The following is a 17,419-nucleotide window of genomic DNA, read 5'->3' as shown; positions in this document are numbered from 1 at the left end:
TCTTGGCAACAAGGGCACACTGTTGACTCATATCCAGCTTCTCGTCCACTGTAACCCCTTGGTCCTTTTCTGCAGAACTGCTGCCGAGCCACTCAGTCCCTAGTCTGTAGGGTGCATGGGATTTTTCCATCCTAAATGCAGGACTCTGCACTTGTCCTTGTTGAACCTCATCAGATTTCTTTTGGCCCAATCCTCTAATTTGTCTAGGTCCCTCTGTATCCTATCCCTACCCTCCAGCGTATCTACCTCTCCTCCCAGTTTAGTGTCAAATCTGTTACTATCTGATTGCTGTTTGGCAGCCCCTCGGAAATGAGTGCAGTGGGTCTCAAGATTAGAGAGGAAAGATTGTTTTGTGATTAAGGCACTGGACTGGGACTAAGGAGATCTACATTCAATTCCTGTCTCTGCCACTGACTGTATGGCCTTGGGTTTGATGCTTAGTCTCGCTCAGTTTCCCATCTGTAAAGTAGGGATAATAATACTCCCAACCCAGAGTGTGAGCTTCAGGGCATGGACTCTCTCACACATGGGCGTACAACACCTGGCATGATGGGGCCCATAGGTGCGACCATAATAATCATGGTAGTCTAGTTCCAGGGGGAAGGCATCACCAAAATCACCTCTGCAACTAGTGCGAGTTGGCTCCTTTTGTTGGCCATTTCCACAAAGATGGAATGGACGGTGGAGATTGAACACCCGGTCTCCCTTTCAAGGTGGGGCCTCCTCGGGCAGGGGCGGGGCATGCCCAGGGAGCAGCGAGCTAAGTGAGGCACCCCTGTTTTGCCCATCACCAGACAGTTGCCAATCCAGAACCCTTCCCCCGCCCTCGCTTTATACAGAGAGATGAATAGGTGCCAAACTGTGGACCAGATCCTCAGCTGGTGCATATGGGCGTAGCTCTGTCAAAGCCCCCGGAACTGTGTCAATTTATACCAGCTGAGGATCTGGCCCCCATATGTCGAAAGACCCACCCCAAACCTTTAAAAAGCCTTTGGTGGTTTCCTCTCTCCGGTGGGGGTGGAGGTGGGAGAAAAATAATGCAGAGTAATTTTCCCTGAAGATGTTAATGCACGTTCTCTCTCTCTCTCCATTCTTCATCATGCTTGGAATCCTGCCCATAAGTCAGAAAGGAGGAGGAGCGGGGAGAAAGAAAGAAGCTCTGCTGAGCTTTAAGCCTGGTATCTCCACACACAAAAATCCTATGACTAATGCTCCCAGTTGGCAAAAAGGCAGTGTAATCAAAACATATATATATATATATATATATATATATATATATATATATATATATTAGTCCTTAAAGTTAATCATTCTGCAAGCAGGAATCCAAACAGGCAGACATGAAATGGAAGCCACGGTGCCCGAGAGCCTCTTATGCAATAGGCAAGGCACTTAGCTAGGAACGCTTTGGCATTGTCCTGGACGCTTGTGGCTTTTAAATGGGGAAAGGAGCAGCATCCGGGGAGTGGCTGGCTCAGGGGGAGTGATGGAGGGAGGCTGTGCAACATGCAGCATTTCACTGCCAGGTTCCTCGGCCCAGGTCACTCGTCACTAAACGTTGGACGTTGGAACGTTGGCAGCTCCCGTGAAAGTTTGGTAGGGTCCAAGTCGAGTTCCAAGAAGGCAGATGTGCCGCCACTGCGCGGTCCCTCTGTTGGCAGCCTCACTATGGAGACCATGGACTGTATGGGCTGCAGAGAACGAATTCTCCTCTGATCCTGTAGGTCCAGCATGAGCAACAACGGTGCAAGCTACGCTGCCTGTGTGCCGTTTCTGGAGAGGCCTCCTCTGGAGTGGAGTTCAGTCTTCATTGCCCATTCAATCCAAGAGCTGTCTCTGTTCTGCACTCGGGGTCTGTGGGTGAGGTGAAAAGCCTAGAAACTCACCCCCTCATGTTGCCACCCAGCCCCCCTAGCTTCTCTCATCACCTTCTGAAATACCAGGGCCTTCTGTGCCCTCTGTTGGGCTTACTTTTGGAGATGCCCTTTTATCTGCTCCTAAAGCAAAGGCATCTCTGTCCTCCACCACCCACAACTCCAAGTATCTCCTAACCATAGGACATGGAAAGATTCCCCCAGGCAAAGGTGTAGTTGGTAAGAATGACCATAGTCATCACCCTGGAGCACCACCATTTTACCCTGGGACTGTTAGTAGTAAGGGTCCATCCCTCCTCAAAGGTTCTCTTTATACTGATCCAAAAGGTTACCTGTGCCATCAGTCCCTCTCGCCACAGGAGCCTTTGTTCTCCAGCCCTGTCCCACCCTGAGGATACAGACATGAGTCTGCATGGTCCTGACGTGATGTTCTAATTCCCCAGGCAAGTGACTGACTCAAAGCCTTTTCCTCGCATCCTACTGGCACGGCAGGGCACCTGCCTGCACTTGACAATCGCCCTGTTCGTGTTTGGAACTGAGCAGAGGCTGTGGCTGCTGCCACCTTGACTGGCACTCAGGTCACTGGCCTCTCCCTCCCTGTGCCTCTTCCAAAATAGGGATCTGGGGCCACGCTGCAAGGAAGTTCAAACCCTGTGCCTCAAACTGGAGCGAGACGGGACTCCTAGGAGAAGCGTGCAATTGGCCTGGATGATGAAATTGGGTGGGGGAGAGGTAAGCATCTAGGACTGCAGAGAGGAGTATGTCTGGCAGCCAGGTGCAGCAGCAGCCGCAATCGGGGCGGGGAGCTTGTATGCAAGTCCTGGGGTGTGAAGCTGAGCATGTTGTAATCCTGTGCGCACCTGTCTTCCCCTTATTTAAAGTACGTGACAGCCTTTTGCAGTGGTGGCTCCAAATGTCGCATTAGTACTTTGGAAGGCTGCAGCATTTGTGCCCATTACAGTAGCATGCCCCATTCTTTACTTATAAGGATGTACGAGGCAGGGGCTTTGTATTTTTTCATATCCATAAAGTGTCATGCATACCTTTGGGGCTGCACATATAAAGCAGGGCAAGGGGGCAGGATGTGGATACAACACCTGCCTGGGAGGCAGGAAATCTAGGGTCTGTTCTCTGCCTTGTTAACTGAGTAACAGAGGGACAAAAATCCAGTGGTTAGGGTATTTACCCAGGAAACTCAAATTCAATTCCCTGCTTTGGCATGGACTTCCTGTGTGACCTTGGCCAAGTCACTAAGGGCCAGATATTCAAAGGTATTTAGGTGCTTAAAGATGCCGATAGGTGTCTCGTGGGATTTTCAAAAGAGCCTAAGAAGATTAGGTACCTAACTCCCCCTCGGCGCCTGTCTACATCTTTAGGCACATAAATACCCTTGAAACCCCTGGCTCTTTATCTCTCAGTTCCCCATCTGTACAATGGGGATAACAGCACTTCCCTACTTCATGAGGGTGGTGAGAGGATAAATGCATTAAAGATCATGAGGTACTCAGGTACTACAGCAATGGAGGCCAGATAAGGATCTCATGAGAGAGGGCGGGACATATAACCTTACTGGGTACGTCTACAGTAGAATAAAAGACTCGCAGCATGGCCACGGCTGACCCAGGTCAGTTGACTCAGGCTCACGGGGCTCAGGCTTAAGGGACAAAAATTACCGTGTAGATGTTGGGGCTTTGGTTCTGGGACTCCTGCACAGGAATCGCTTTAAGTCACTTTGATTAAAATTTTCCAAATAATCTGTTATATATGGGTGCCTCCTTTTTTGGATGCCTGATCTGAGCCACTTGGAGCCTGACTTTCAGAGGACCTGAAAACTTGCAGCTCCCATAGACTTCAGCTGGAGCTGTGGTAGCTCAGTGCCTCTGAAAATCATGCCTGATGGCATAGTTTCCTGGAAAATATTTCCATTCCATTCCTATTTTCCATTGATATCAATGAGCATTAAGTGCCTAAATATTTCTGAGGATGTGGGCCTAGGTAATTCTAATCAGCCACTCAAAAGGCATCCAAAATCAGAGGGCACAATCTGGCACATCTAAACGTTTTGGTCTTACTCTTTTTGCTTCGGTTTCTGAATCTGAAAAATGGGGCCATTTACCCCTGGAAGCTTGTGAGGGGTAATTTTTAAAGGTTTGTAAATGCTTTGAAGATTATAAGTGCTAAACCATATGGTTCCCTATTCAGTTCCCATGTACTTCATCAATTTCATTGATTATTGAGTGCAGCTGGATCCTTCCTGACATTGCAAAACTCATAACACAACTGTTCCCTCAAGGGCTTTTTAAAATAGTATGCAATTTATTTTTCTTCTTAGTCACTGGCCTTCACCTTACATAACATTTAATGCATCTTGTTCCTATCAGTTCCTTGCCATGGTCCTGTCTCTCAAGTTTATTTTTCTTGTGGATCCTGGCATTGTTACTTGTTAACATTTTTTTGTGCGTTATACCAGCTTTCCGGCAGTCTGGAATAAATACACCAAGACTCAGAATTAAAGGGAAGAACTGGAAGACTTACTCAATCCATCCAACCTGGCTGGATGCCTACACTGAAATGACTAAACCAGAGTTGCTAACCTGTCCCAGCGTGTACTGGGCCTTATGTAAATGCTGGGATGGCTTCCCCAGGGGCTGCGTCTAATAATAAATAAATCATGCTTTAAATGAGAAGCTAGCTTCAAAGTTGTCCACGGAGAGACAAGTCATTCCATCCATTGGAGCAATACCTCTCTAGCCCGCTGCCACAAACATACGTAACCGCTGCAACACAGCCCCCAGTAGCACATCCACTGGGCAGCAACAGAGGGAGATTTTTGGACAAGGCCAGTTGGACAAATTCTGTCTCCCAGGAAGAGCGCTGTGGGATGCGCACGCTGCAAACAGGGCCTGGGCCAGTAAGCCGTCCGCTTTGTGAAAGCCATTCAGCCGCATGGGTGTCAATAAAAGAAAAGGAGTACTTGTGGCACCTTAGAGACTAACAAATTTGTCCTCCTTTTCTTTTTGCGAATACAGACTAACACGGCTGCTACTCTGAAATGGGTGTCAATGCGTCTGCCTCGGAAGGCTTCCCGGGCTATAAGCCGCAGCCACTGCTGGGAGCGGAGTTTGCGGTTCTGGGGCGGGGGTAGGCCACCTATGGGTGGGGGGCCACGCAAGCTGATTTTCAGCAGCACTTGCACTCACCGGTGCGGGGGTGGGGGTGGGGGTGGGGGGCTTTAGCCTTTTAATTTAACTTCAAATGAAGCTTCTTAAACATTTTAAAGCCCTGTTCTGCTTTACCTACAACAGCAGTTTCAGAGCAGCAGCCGTGTTAGTCTGTGTGCGCAAAGAGAACAGGAGGACTTGTGGCACCTTAGAGACTAACACATTTATTAGAGCCTAAGCTTTCGTGAGCTACAGCTCACTGCATCGGATGCTTTTTTTTTTTTTTCCACCAAATGCATCGGACGAAGTGAGCTGCAGCTCCCGAAAGCTTAGGCTCTAATAAATGTGTTAGTCTCTAAGGTGCCACAAGTCCTCCTGTTCTTTTAAGACGTTTATGAGAGCACAAGCTTTCGTGAGCTACAGATATTTGGCAGCCCGACCGAAAGCAAGCTCCTAAAAAGGTTAACGTGTATTACTGGCCCGCGAAACCTTAAGCGACGCGGCGACGCGCCGGTCTGGAGCACGGCCCCCGTGCGGCTGGGGCGGGCGCCACCGGCGCGGCCTCTCCCCCGCCCCCCGTGATGTCACGGCGCCGGCCAGGGACGTCACCGCCCCCCCGCCGCACGGCTCCACGTCGGTGACATCACAACGCGGCGCGGCGACCTCACGAGCCGGCGCGCGAGCTTCCAGCGGGGGCGGCCCCCCCGCCCTCCAGGCCGTGCGGGACGTCACGCCGTCTCGCGGGCCGCTCGCCTCGCTTCCGGCGGGGGCGGGGCTAAAGGGGGCAAGCGCTTCCGGGAGGAAGCCGGGGCCGGAGGGGAGCATGAGCTGGTGAGTGCAGCGGCGGGAGACGCTGGGCCCCGGCGGCCCCTCCCCGCCCCCCCCTTCCCGGGCGCTCCGCTCCCTCCCCCCCCCCCCCCCGCGGAGCCCGCTCCTGTCTCCTTGTAGCAAAGTGCCGTTATCTCAAGTTTGCAAAAAGAGCAGGCGGACTGGGGGCCCCGGAGCGACCAGCCCCATGTGTTGCAGCCCAAGCTTTCCTGCGCTAACAGCTCCCGTCAGGGGCTGCCTTCGGCGGAAAATACAGTGGGGAGACTTATAAGTCTTCCGCCGAAGGCAGCCCCTGACGGGAGCTGTTAGCGCAGGAAAGCTTGGGCTGCAACACATGGGGCTGGTCGCTCCGGGGCCCCCAGTCCGCCTGCTCTTTTTGCGGATACAGACTAACAGGGCCGCTGCTCTGAAATATGTCAAGTTTGTCACGGTCTGGTGGGGCGGGAAGTTGCCTCGCATCCCGTCCTGTGTGACCCAGTGTACCTGGGGTGGTTGGTTACTCCCCTTGGAGAGGTGTCAGAGTAGCAGCCGTGTTAGTCTGTATCCGCAAAAAGAACAGGAGGACTTGTGGCACCTTAGAGACGAACACATTTATCAGAGCATAAGCTTTCGTGAGCGACAGCTCACTGAAAGTGGCCTGATTAGTTTCACTTTCTTTCAGTCCCTTTCACCCTCAGGGCTTCCCCCCCCCCCCTTACAGCACCAGGCTGCTGCGGACAGGGCAAGGGTCTGAGGATCCAACAGCCTGGGCTGAGTTCCTAGCTCTGCTGCTCTCCGCTCTGGTGTGAGAGTTGCTTCCCTTCTGCACGTTAATTCCCCCTGATAGAAAACGGGACTGATCCTCGGCTCCCCCTTTAAAAAGCTAGTCTCTAAGGTGCCCCAAGTCCTCCTCTTCTTTTTGCAGATACAACCTAACCTGGCTGCTGCTCTGAAACCTGGCTCCCCTTTGTGAAGCAGCTCCTGGTCTGTGGATGAGAAGCATGTTTTAGGGCCTTAATGGTCTGATCCAGCACATCTTGAAGTTCGTGGAAAGGCACTTGTAGACTTCAAAGGGTTTTGGATCTGGTCCCAAATTCTTATTTATTTATATACTGTACTTGCATAACAATGTCTGTAATGTAAACACAGCAGAGGAAGGCTTACATCAAAACAAAACTTTTTTGCTAGTTTTTTAAATGCCCGAAAGTCTATTAAGAGGTTTTATAAAACCTACCTGGGGTTTAGAACTATCGGAAGTCACTTTAACTTGTATCTTGCCTCTCAAGTGGATTTCAATATGTTTGTGATACAGACATTATTTGCACCTCATAATGTCAATATTAAAATAGTAACAATACAGACTAGGGGACTGGGTTTTGTATGTACTCTGCGTGTGTTCTAGCAATGCTGTCCAGTTTCCTCGTGGGAAGGCTTCCTACCTTTGTAACAGGCCTGGCAGCATACCTCATCTTAGCTTGGGAATGTTAAGCATTGTTATTTATTAATGTTCGTGTGTTAAAATAAATGTGTGTTAACTTCACCGAACAATTTGCAAGATACGGTGTCTGACCTAAAGAATATGTACTTACTAAGAAGCTCCAAGCAGGATCAGGCCATTATTGTGCTGTACAGCTGCAGGCATAGGTATATTTCCAGCCCCAAAGAGCTTATTATCTAAGGCCCCGTCACTGACTTCAGAGGCTCTACTAATGTGTAAAGATAACCATGTTTGGGGCCTAATGTTAGATGGGACAGTAGCAAACAGAAGGGAGGGGATGGAATGAGTAAGGACCAGAGTTCAGCAATGTGCATATATGCATAGGACATCCTGCCCAAAAATTGGTTTTCTCAAAAGTAGGATAGTACTCACTTAACATCTTATTGTTTACCCAGACACACACCCTTCTCTTCCTTCCTGGTCTCCCCCCCCCCCCCATCATCTCTCCCTTCTCTCTGACTGCATCCTCCTCCTTGCCTATTTCAAATGTGATTATAAAATAAATGTACACTTTTTGCTTTGTCTGTGCTTCTGTTATTAATGAAAATGGTTCTGTGATCAGATACTTGAAACGCTAACGCAGCCCTTCACACTCATGGTTTCAAATGACTATGCTTTATTTGCAATAAATTAAAATAACTGATTATTCTCTTTGAGATTATTGGTATTTATCTATCTTAGGCATTTCTAATGTTTATTGTAATGTCCAAAAATCATTTGATGGAGACATTTAAATCAAGCCTGGTCACGTACACGCATCATCAGTATACTTGCATACCTGCTTTAATTACTCAGCTATCCAGAATGATTTTCTAAATATAAATTACTTGTCCGGCTACAAAACTCGATTTCCTGCTTTGTAACAGATCAATGTGCAGCAGTTCTGATTAGATTCTTCTGACCTCCATTTCCCCGCATAAAGTTTTGCTTAGAAAGCCTTGTTGGGTTTTGTAATTATTCTTGTTCACTGATTCCTGCTCATATGGTCTCAGTTTACAAGTCAAATGTTTGATTTTTTTTTTCCTAGCTGCTAGCACCGCAAATTCAAGTTATGAGTTGAAAAATCCAGCAGTGTTCTCTCTCCCTCCTACTGTCACCATAAGTACTAAAGATTCTAGGATCAGAAGTTTGCTGACAACTTTTGTTGTAAGAGACTCCAGCTCGCTCTGTTGTGTTTATATTGGCTCTTCAAGGATAACAGGAGAAACTTTTCTGTATCCATAAAGTCAGCAGATCTGCCTTGAAGACAAATGGCATGGATAGATGAACAGAATCATCTTCTTGATTATACTGCCCTATAGATGGCTAGCAGGCTATGTAAGGAATATGTACTTTATAGTCCAGGTAGCCTAATCAGTGTATTTTTAGTCGTGACTCATGCATCACTTTATTTTGATAAATTATACATAGAAACACCTATTGCTGCACTTAATTTTAAAGTAATCAATTCATTTCACTCTCTATCAATCTTACTACTCAAATTGCACAACACAGAATCACTCCACCTGCGCTTTCAGTGACACCGCTGCATCGTCTGTGTTCTATGCTATAATTGGCTGCATCCTAAAACCAAACATTTATAAATCTGCCTAAAGTTAAGGTGACCGTGTCACGTTAAAAGTCATATTACTTAAAATGTCCTTAACTTTCACTCCTTTGATTGTTAAAAATGGAAGGAGAGTAAAAACCTACTGTATTTTTTTTTTTATCCATTTATGCACTTCTACTTTTTTAGTTCTGTTCAGCCTGGGCAATAATAGATAGATAGTTTCACTTTGAGATTCTCATGCATTCAGACAATGACGGGATGTTTGGTTTGCAAATATTATTGAAGGACCTTTAACTCCAAACAAAAAACTTTAGGTTTAAAAAAATTCCTCTGTGTGCGTTTGTCAGATTTGCTAAAAACTCTGTACAAGACTCCTGAAACGTTATGGGACAGATCACATCCACAGTTCTTGTCGTGTGTGTTGGTCATTTAACTAAAAATATTTTTACTGCCCTAAGCAATTTTTCAATCGTGTTAGTCATGCAGAGCCAAAATAGTTAGAGGTAGATGTATGGTGATGTAAGAAGAAAGAGAGAATTTAGCTTGATTCTGAGATCCCAGATTGAGTTTGCGGGGCTGGCAGATAGACAAATAATCTTTAGTCTTTGTCTGTAAATGCACTTTTAAATGTGGCTATGGTCAGAAAAATAACTGAAAATAGCACCTAGCTCAGCAGATTTACTCCCTGTAGACTGAGAATCAGTTTTTGCTACATTCTGCACCTGATAGCACTGCAGAGCTAATAAAACCAGATGGCTCAGGTATCGTAAATATCGTCATTAATGAAGTACAGTACAGGGCTAAATGCTGCCAAATTACAGCTTTGCAACTCCTTTGAACACAATATGATAGTACAGGTGTAACTGAAGGGAAAATTTGGGATGCAGAATCTATTGGTGGTGAGAAATGAGCCAAAAAGAACTCAGCTTGACCCTCAGATCTCTGGTGAGTCTGTAGAGCTGACTGTTAGAAAAGAAACATTCAAACTGAGCCAGTCCAGTCTGATCAGAAATAACTGACTGTAAACAGGGAATTTTATCATGTCATTTGTGAATTCTCTTTTCAGAGCATAACTGCATGTTAACCTCCTATCTACATTAAGGATTTGCCTTCACTACAAAGTTAACATGAGTTATAGCCAGGGAGCCTAGAAATCCATTTGCCATGGAAAAATGCAGAAGTTGTGTTCTTAGAAAGAATCTTTAGTTTTTATATTTTGTGAGAAAATAAAACCATATGCAATGGAACCCTGATTGTCCAATCTAATTAGGACTGGGGCCTGCTCGGATAATCAAAAATTCAGATAATCAGGGCAGGGCTTGGGAGGTCAGCCCCAGGCAGCGGTGCTCGGGCTGTCAGCTTAAAAATTGTAAATATATCAATAAAACATTGTGTCAACTGATACCTATATATGTTGTGGCTAGAGAAACTAAAGTTCAGCATTTCCTTTAAATAGCGAAAAAAGTGGATTTTTATGGGGTTTTTATCAGAGGATTTGGGGTTTTTTTATCACAGAAAACTAGGATCCCTGGTTATAACTCAGGTTACGTCCCCACACAAAAACAGTTAGGTGCACTTACACTTCAGCATAAACCCAAGGTTCAAACTTAGGCTCAAGCCTAACCTCTCTTCCATCTATACCCAAATCATTCGAACCCAGGGTCCCAGGACCCCACAAGGGTAAAGAGTCTGAGTCAAACTGGGAGTCCGGGACCCAGGGTTCAAGCCCTATTGCTTTGCAGTGTAGATGCAGCCCCACTGGATCCAAGCTCTGGGAGTCAGCCAAAAGTCTCCCACATTCCCATGGGCTGGCTTTCTTGGACCTTTGGACAGTCAAGTTTAGTGGACAGTCAGATTTTCCCAAGCTTCACAACAAAGAGCTAGAGCAGCCACATGGCGGGAGGGTACTAGGAAAGCTGGGATATGATTGATTGCACTCAGATCTGTGTACTGCAGTGTAGATGCTTGAACCCCAGTTTTGGGACCAGGTTAGAAAATTCCTAATGTAGGATTGACAATCCATGTAGGTGCTCAAACCCAGGGTCTGCTGACTCAGGTTCCACTAGACCTGGGCTTACATTGCAGGGTAGATGTACCCCTAGACTGAGCATGATGGTGCTTTTCACTTGAGTTCACTGGCCTGTCAGGTGGTACAAGCTAAAGTTCAGATTAGCACAAGTCATCAGCTATTAACACGGCCACTCGTGTAGTGTGGACTCAGGCTAGAGCCACTCGAGTGTCGCTGGTCCTTTCCCACAACCCCATTCCTGTGCCCAGAAAGGACAGATGAGTTCTCCTGTAATTCCCTGAGAAGGAATTCCTGGAGCAGCTCAGTTTACTGCAGTTTGGAACCATGGGATATGCCCCCAGAAATCCTAGCACCACACACAAGTGAGAGCAGCGTCAGTGTGGACACAGCAGTATGAGGATTATTGTGTGGTGTGGCCGTTCTCACCCGAACTAGGGTAACTCAACAGAAGTCACCTGCGCTAATACTGCGATGAAGACAGACAGTCAGGATGGAACCATCCAGGAAAGCCATCATAGAGCATGGCTTAAACATGGTTACCGCTGAGCCATGTGACTGGGAGATGAAATTTTCATCTTTTGCTGGGATAGGAATGAGGGGTCATTGTCAAGGGTGGGGTTACTCAACTGAAATCTGTGATTCCCCTTTCTTCCTCCACAACAGATCAGCGTCAGTCTTTGCGCGTGTTGTGGCCCCATTTCCACATGAATGTGAGAGACCTGAACTCTGAGGAGGTTAGTCTGTGTATAAAGCAGACAATCGCTCTCAGTTCGGTTGTCAATGGCTGGCAGGCCATGCCAACTGTAATAGTCGCTAATTCATGCAGATGTGGCCAATGTGAAGTCGTGCTGCCGCTTATTGAATGAATTGTGTCATTCACTTAGGTCTGGAATTCAGTACGTCTTCGGAGGGGAAAGGGTCTTACTGACGTGCAGCCTCTGATGTAGGAAGATTCCTGAGGTCACACTTGGACCATTTAGGCTGCGATGACTGTGAACGAGCCAGGCAGTAACAAATTCTTCTGTAGAACAACATGCATAGCAGAGGGGGTCTATTGTCTAGGGGATTGTGCCCTGCTTCCCAAATGTCAGGGTAAAAAATGTCTAACATTTATATCACTTCGCTTGCTGGGAGTTCTGCATAAAGAGAGGATGAGCCTTGTTCCAAACATTCAAGACTGAGAGTTTTCTTTGTTTAGCCGATATATCACTATTTGTTTAGTTTGAGCGTGCTGCCTCTCTCCAACAATGGCCCTCATCAGATGCATGTCCGCAGTGTGGAATGTACTGTTCGAAGGTTAGCGGGAGGTTTCCCCTAGTGATTAGAGAAAGGGACTGAGTCATGATGCTACAAAGTTTTATTCCTGGCTCTATCACTGTCTCAGTGTGTGGCTTTGAGGAAGGTGGCCTAGTCTTTCTTTCTCAGTTTCCCCATCTGTAAAATGGAGATAATACTTGCCTCGCATAGGTATTGCAAGGTTTAATTAATGTTTATAAAGGACACTGGAATCCTTGGGATCAAATGGGGAAATTGAGACCCAGAGAGGATGCGACTTGCCAGAGACCTTATAACTAATCTGTGACAGAAGCAGGAATCAAACCCAGATCTCCTGTCTTCCACACCTGGTTATGACTAGATGACGTTTTCTCTACCATGTTTTAGGGCCAACTTTAATTAGAGCAGAATTAGGCTTGTTTGGGGAGGGATATTTTATGTGGGTAGTTTTGAATCTTGATCCTTCTGTGACTCACACTGGCATCATTAAGATTTTGTGTCTTGCTTGGATTATATTCTCCTAAATGAGCTGCCCCAGAGACTCCGTTGAGAAGTTGTAGCTTGGTTGCTGGTGCTGTCAGGAATTGTTCCACTGCTTAGCCCTTTAGAGTGAGTATTTGTGGTGTAGCAGGTATTTAGTGGCTCTGTCACCACAGCATTGATAGGCAGTTAAGCACTTTTTCTGCAGGTTTACGAGTGAGGAATAGACAGCAAGTTGCTGTGTGTGGCTCGGTGGCAATACACTTTGAGACCTGGAGGTTGCCACTCAAGTTCCAAACCAGGATCTGGATTTCCTCTCCTGTGCTGATATTTCAGGGCCATACTAGGGTGGGGGCTGTATGGCTAGAGGTATTGTCCCTCAGATGGCATATTAAATTGAGCTCTATTCCTGTGGCTGTCACGGGTGAAATTTAAAGATCCCAGATCACTTTGGGGGAAAGAGTAGAAAATACAGAACTGATCTTCTGACCTCCATTCTCTGAAAGCAAATGTGAGTGACTTGGGCTATACTGGGGCCATTACTGAACCAGTGGTTTCTGTGTTTTCCTCTTCAGTTACAATGCAAGCATCTATTTATAATCTAAAGGGTACCTGTAGTTATGGAAGAAAATACTTAAAACCTAGGTCTGTTGTATCTCAAAAGCAGGTTTTCAAGCTACATTTCACCTCCTCCAGTAGTTTTCCAGTTCCAGCATACTAACTAGACTAAACACCTAGCATTAATTTAAAGTTAGGAGTTGAATTGTAGAGTCCTGTGACATTTAACTCCCCAAACCCTTACCAGGTTTGATCTAACAAGACTTCCATGTTAATCCATTTTCCAAATGATTTTGATGTGTAAAGGCTGATGATTAGCTCATGGAGCACAGTAAATCACAGTTTTCTAGATCACTGAACCCCATCTACTTCAGAGGTACTGGGAGGAGGTATATTTGGGAACAGGTGGGAAATGACAGGCATGTTCAGGTTCCAGCATAAACATTTATTATTTATTAACATTATTAATATTACAGTCATGCCCCGAGTCCCGATCAGTATCACGACCCCATCTTCCTAGGTGCTGTGCAAACACATACAAAGAGACAGTCCCTGCCCCAAAGAGCTTTATTTCTAGCTTCCTACAGTCTAGGGATACTTCAGTTACAGTTAAGAAGGTACTTTTTAGACTAAGCCTCCATTTTCAATGGGTTATAACTCCTAACTTGCCTACCTTCTCCACAAAATACCTTGTATGCTGACATTTTTTAAACTTGGTCTCAACCCGGAATTCTTCTTTGTCAGCTTTCTGGAGTGAACTTAGTTCTGTAGGGAACCTGGTGCAGGCCTGACAGCTCTGGAGAATGCAGTCTTCTGTCTCTGCAAGAGAAGCGCTGTTATCTCTGCACTAGAAGGCCCATTTCTAGGGATGAGAGGGGAGCTGATTCTCCGTGCCCCATGCACTAAGGGCTTTTCTGCCAAATGCCACTTTTCATGATGGAATTTAAACAGAATTTCTTTATAATGATAGCAGGCTAGCACCAGTTTGATCAGTGAGTTCTGGAGAAAAGCAAACAAGGGTGTTTTCTAAAGCCCAGATCATGGTCTCATTGATGTATATGGCAAAACTCCCAGTGAAACCAGCATTTGGCCCTTAGTATCTGATAAAATTTGATCAAAAAAAGCTCTTTGATACCAAAGTGGTGAGCAAGGTATAAATAGCTACATAGATAATTACTTCCTACATATACCTAGATACTTGATTTTATAGCACAGCTAGTCACATGCACTACAGAAGTACTCATGTTTAAACACCATAGTGAAATGCAGTTACCTGTGTTATAATGTAGCCCCTGATCCTGCAAATTAGTCTGTGTGAGTTGAACCCCTGAGCCATTGGAATCCGTGGGGGTCCACACAGGCTCAGGGGTCCCCTCCACATGCACCAGAATCAGAGCCATAATTTATTCTTACCTGTGTGTACCGAAAAAAACTATGTGAGCACCCTCTTTTAACTCTAACATGGTTATCACATGATTTGGTGGTGGTGGTGTTCCATACGGGTGACTAAAAACCAATCTTATAACACAGTTAAGCCACAACCATCTTTCACAACCACGCTTAAAATGGTTATTTTTGTAGCATAGTCAGGGCCTAAAACAGCCTTGCAAAATTCTGTTCGCCCACGCACCTGGCGTGAGTAATTCTCTTTTGATGGGTGAGTAAAAATCATTAGTTTTTTCATTATCATCTTGGAGCGGGTGGGAGAGTAACTTCTGACATTATTATTGCATTTGTTGAGCACTGACACTGGCCTTGGCTCTGCAGAAGACACACGGGATAAAGAGTCCCTGCCCCAAAGAGCTTACAGTCTGTGGGCTTAGTACTGCACCACTGAACTCAGTGGAAGCAGGTTTGGAACAAAAAGGACTAAATACTTAAGGATTATAGTTTGAGGCAACATAAACTGCGTGGTTACATTATGAGTTTTTTCTTTGTTATAGGGGCTCACAGTGAGACTAGTTTTGTTGGGTTGTGCCCTGTAGCTTTGTCGGGGCGGAGTGAAACCCAGGGTTAAGTCTGTATATTTTTCAGTTGATTTCAGAGGTGTCTAATACTCTAAGCCAAATTCTGTGCTGCTGCATGCCCCAGGCAATCCCACTGACCTCCCAATGGAGCTTTATGGGCAGAAGTCAACACAGAATTTGGCGCAGTATCTCTCTTAACATAAGCTGTTTGTGATCCATTTGAATAATTTTTTCCTTTCGCATTAGTGTTCTGTTTGGAGCGGTTGCTATGAGTTCTTATAAAGAAGGGGGAGTGGGGTGGGACGGTGCATGTGGTTTCCATGGACACCATGTAGTACAGCAAGACATCCAGAGTGATGTGATATATTAATTCCAACTGTGTCTTGTGTTCATGCATCTCTCACCTGTGAGGGCTGGGGCTGGAATTCTCCCCTGCTCCTTGGACACTTATTGGTGCATTGTATAAGGTCATAGGGTTTTTTTTTTTAAGGCTGTGACAGTCTCGGACTTCGGATTCAGCTATCTGAGACATGGATGTTCAGTGCTTGTATAGGTTTTTCACTAAGGCGTTGTACAGCACCAAGCACACTGTCAGCATGCAGTGAATAATTTCTCTTATGCCCTGATCCTATGAGGTGTTGCCCACTTCTTGCCAGGACACATCTATTTTAGCAGAATTGTTACCCATATTTCATCAGCTGCCTAAGGTCGCTAGTGTAGACGGGGCTTGGGCATTTTTACTATTATGTCAGGAAAAGCTGCACAGAACAGCATTGAATCATACTGTGCGAGAAGCACCTACCCCCCGTCTTCACTAGTGCTTCCACTGATGCTACAAACATTGTAGCTGCCCCACTGCTAGCAGCTGCCGGAGTGTTGCTAATGTAGACAATGTCCCAGATGGTGTGTGTAGGGAGTGGGAATTGAAGGTTTTTCAGCACTTTGCTCCTAATTAAGGTGAACTTAACACAGCGTTGGGTTTTTTGATGAAAAATCAAATTTTTCCTTGGAAAGCAGATGCTTTTCATGAAAAACGTTGTTGAGTTGGAAACCGGTTTCAACAGAAATTTTTCAGTGAGTCCTAGTCTGGCCCCTTATAGTTATTTGAGAGCCCGTGGCAGGAGTCTTAGTGTTAACCCTGAGGTCCTGACCATGTACATTGTGCGTAAATAAATTGTGCCCCTTCCAACTTCCCCTCCACTTTCAGTTGCATACAGCTTTTTCCTTACTTCCTGTCCCAAACCATCATTGGAGATTGCTGTGCAATGTTGAACCAGCAGCTGTTCTTATCCCCAGAAGCAGCTGCATTTCAGTGGTGGTTGAAAATATTCATGTGTTTTCCCTATCTACCTGAGAGAGGTCTTAGGAAGCCTGATTAGTGTTTTGCAGTCCTCAAGTGGAGGGTGTTACCATGTGTTTTGTTGCAGTCTATGCTTATTTCCATTTAAATTCCTGAGACTGATAGCCCTCCTCCATTTTTTCTGGTCTCTGCCTGATGAGGGAGCAAGAGTGGCCAAGATTTGTCAGGAAATTGAGTCTTTTGCTGGCGGGGAACGTTATTATACAGGAGAATAGATAAAACCACAGCTGCAGCCCTAGATTAGAAATCACATGGTCTGATCCAGTCGGACAGTTCCCTCTGCATCTTACTTTCAGAGGGGACTACAGAAAATCTGTAATTCTTACAAATCTCATTGGGCTGTATACCCCATTGCCTGGAGGATTTATCTGCAACTCTCCCATGCATGCGGAGGAGAATTAGATCACGTCTACAGGTACAGCGCTGCAGTGGCGCAGCTGCATCAATGCACATCTGGTGAAGACGCTCTATGCCAATAGGAGAGCGCTCTCCTGTCAGCATAACAAAACTACCTCTGCGAGTGGCAGAAGCTATGCTGGTAGGAGAAGCTGTCCCACCGACATAGCACTGTCCACACCGGTGCTTATGCCAGTGTAATTTATGTCACTCAGAGGGGTGATTTATTCACATCCCTGAGCAACGTGAGTTCTACCGACATAAACTGTAGAGTAGACACAGCCTTAGACCTTTGGTGTGTGACTTTGAGCTTGTACATGGAGAAGTATACTACATTGCTGGGGAAATTTCAGAGAAAATTAGCCACACTTCCCCTCCCAGGGGTTCATCAACTTCCCTGATGGGATGCTTTTTTCTTAATTTAAGCACCCAGGCCCTCTCTTCAGCCCTTCACCCTCCTCCATT

The 17,419-nt window shown here is 46.0% G+C and overlaps 1 protein-coding gene and 1 long non-coding RNA gene across 3 annotated transcripts in view; one reads left to right on the top strand and one right to left on the bottom strand.

Annotated features, from left to right (window-relative positions):
- Positions 1-1,290: 1,290 nt before the first annotated feature.
- LOC122457537 lies at positions 1,291-3,531 on the bottom strand. Its single transcript, XR_006277101.1, has 2 exons — positions 3,445-3,531; positions 1,291-1,854 (listed from the first exon to the last, which is right to left on the bottom strand). It is a non-coding gene; the product is annotated as an uncharacterized LOC122457537 (long non-coding RNA).
- A 2,204-nt stretch (positions 3,532-5,735) lies between these two features.
- Positions 5,736-17,419, top strand: part of BIN3 (bridging integrator 3) — a 51,539-nt gene continuing 39,855 nt past the window's right edge. Inside the window, exon 1 of one of the 2 annotated variants that reach the window (XM_038384585.2) lies at positions 5,736-5,866. In XM_038384585.2, coding sequence (XP_038240513.1) covers positions 5,859-5,866 — 8 coding nt within the window. In that variant the 5' untranslated portion in view covers positions 5,736-5,858. Of the gene's footprint in view, positions 5,867-11,987; positions 12,011-17,419 lie in introns of those variants that run through there. The other variant, XM_043502981.1, reaches the window with a different exon arrangement.

This window comes from Dermochelys coriacea, chromosome 26 (genome assembly GCF_009764565.3).
Source record: "Dermochelys coriacea isolate rDerCor1 chromosome 26, rDerCor1.pri.v4, whole genome shotgun sequence".
Taxonomy (NCBI): Eukaryota; Metazoa; Chordata; order Testudines; family Dermochelyidae; genus Dermochelys; species Dermochelys coriacea.
This window is presented reverse-complemented; position numbering and strand designations above follow the sequence as displayed.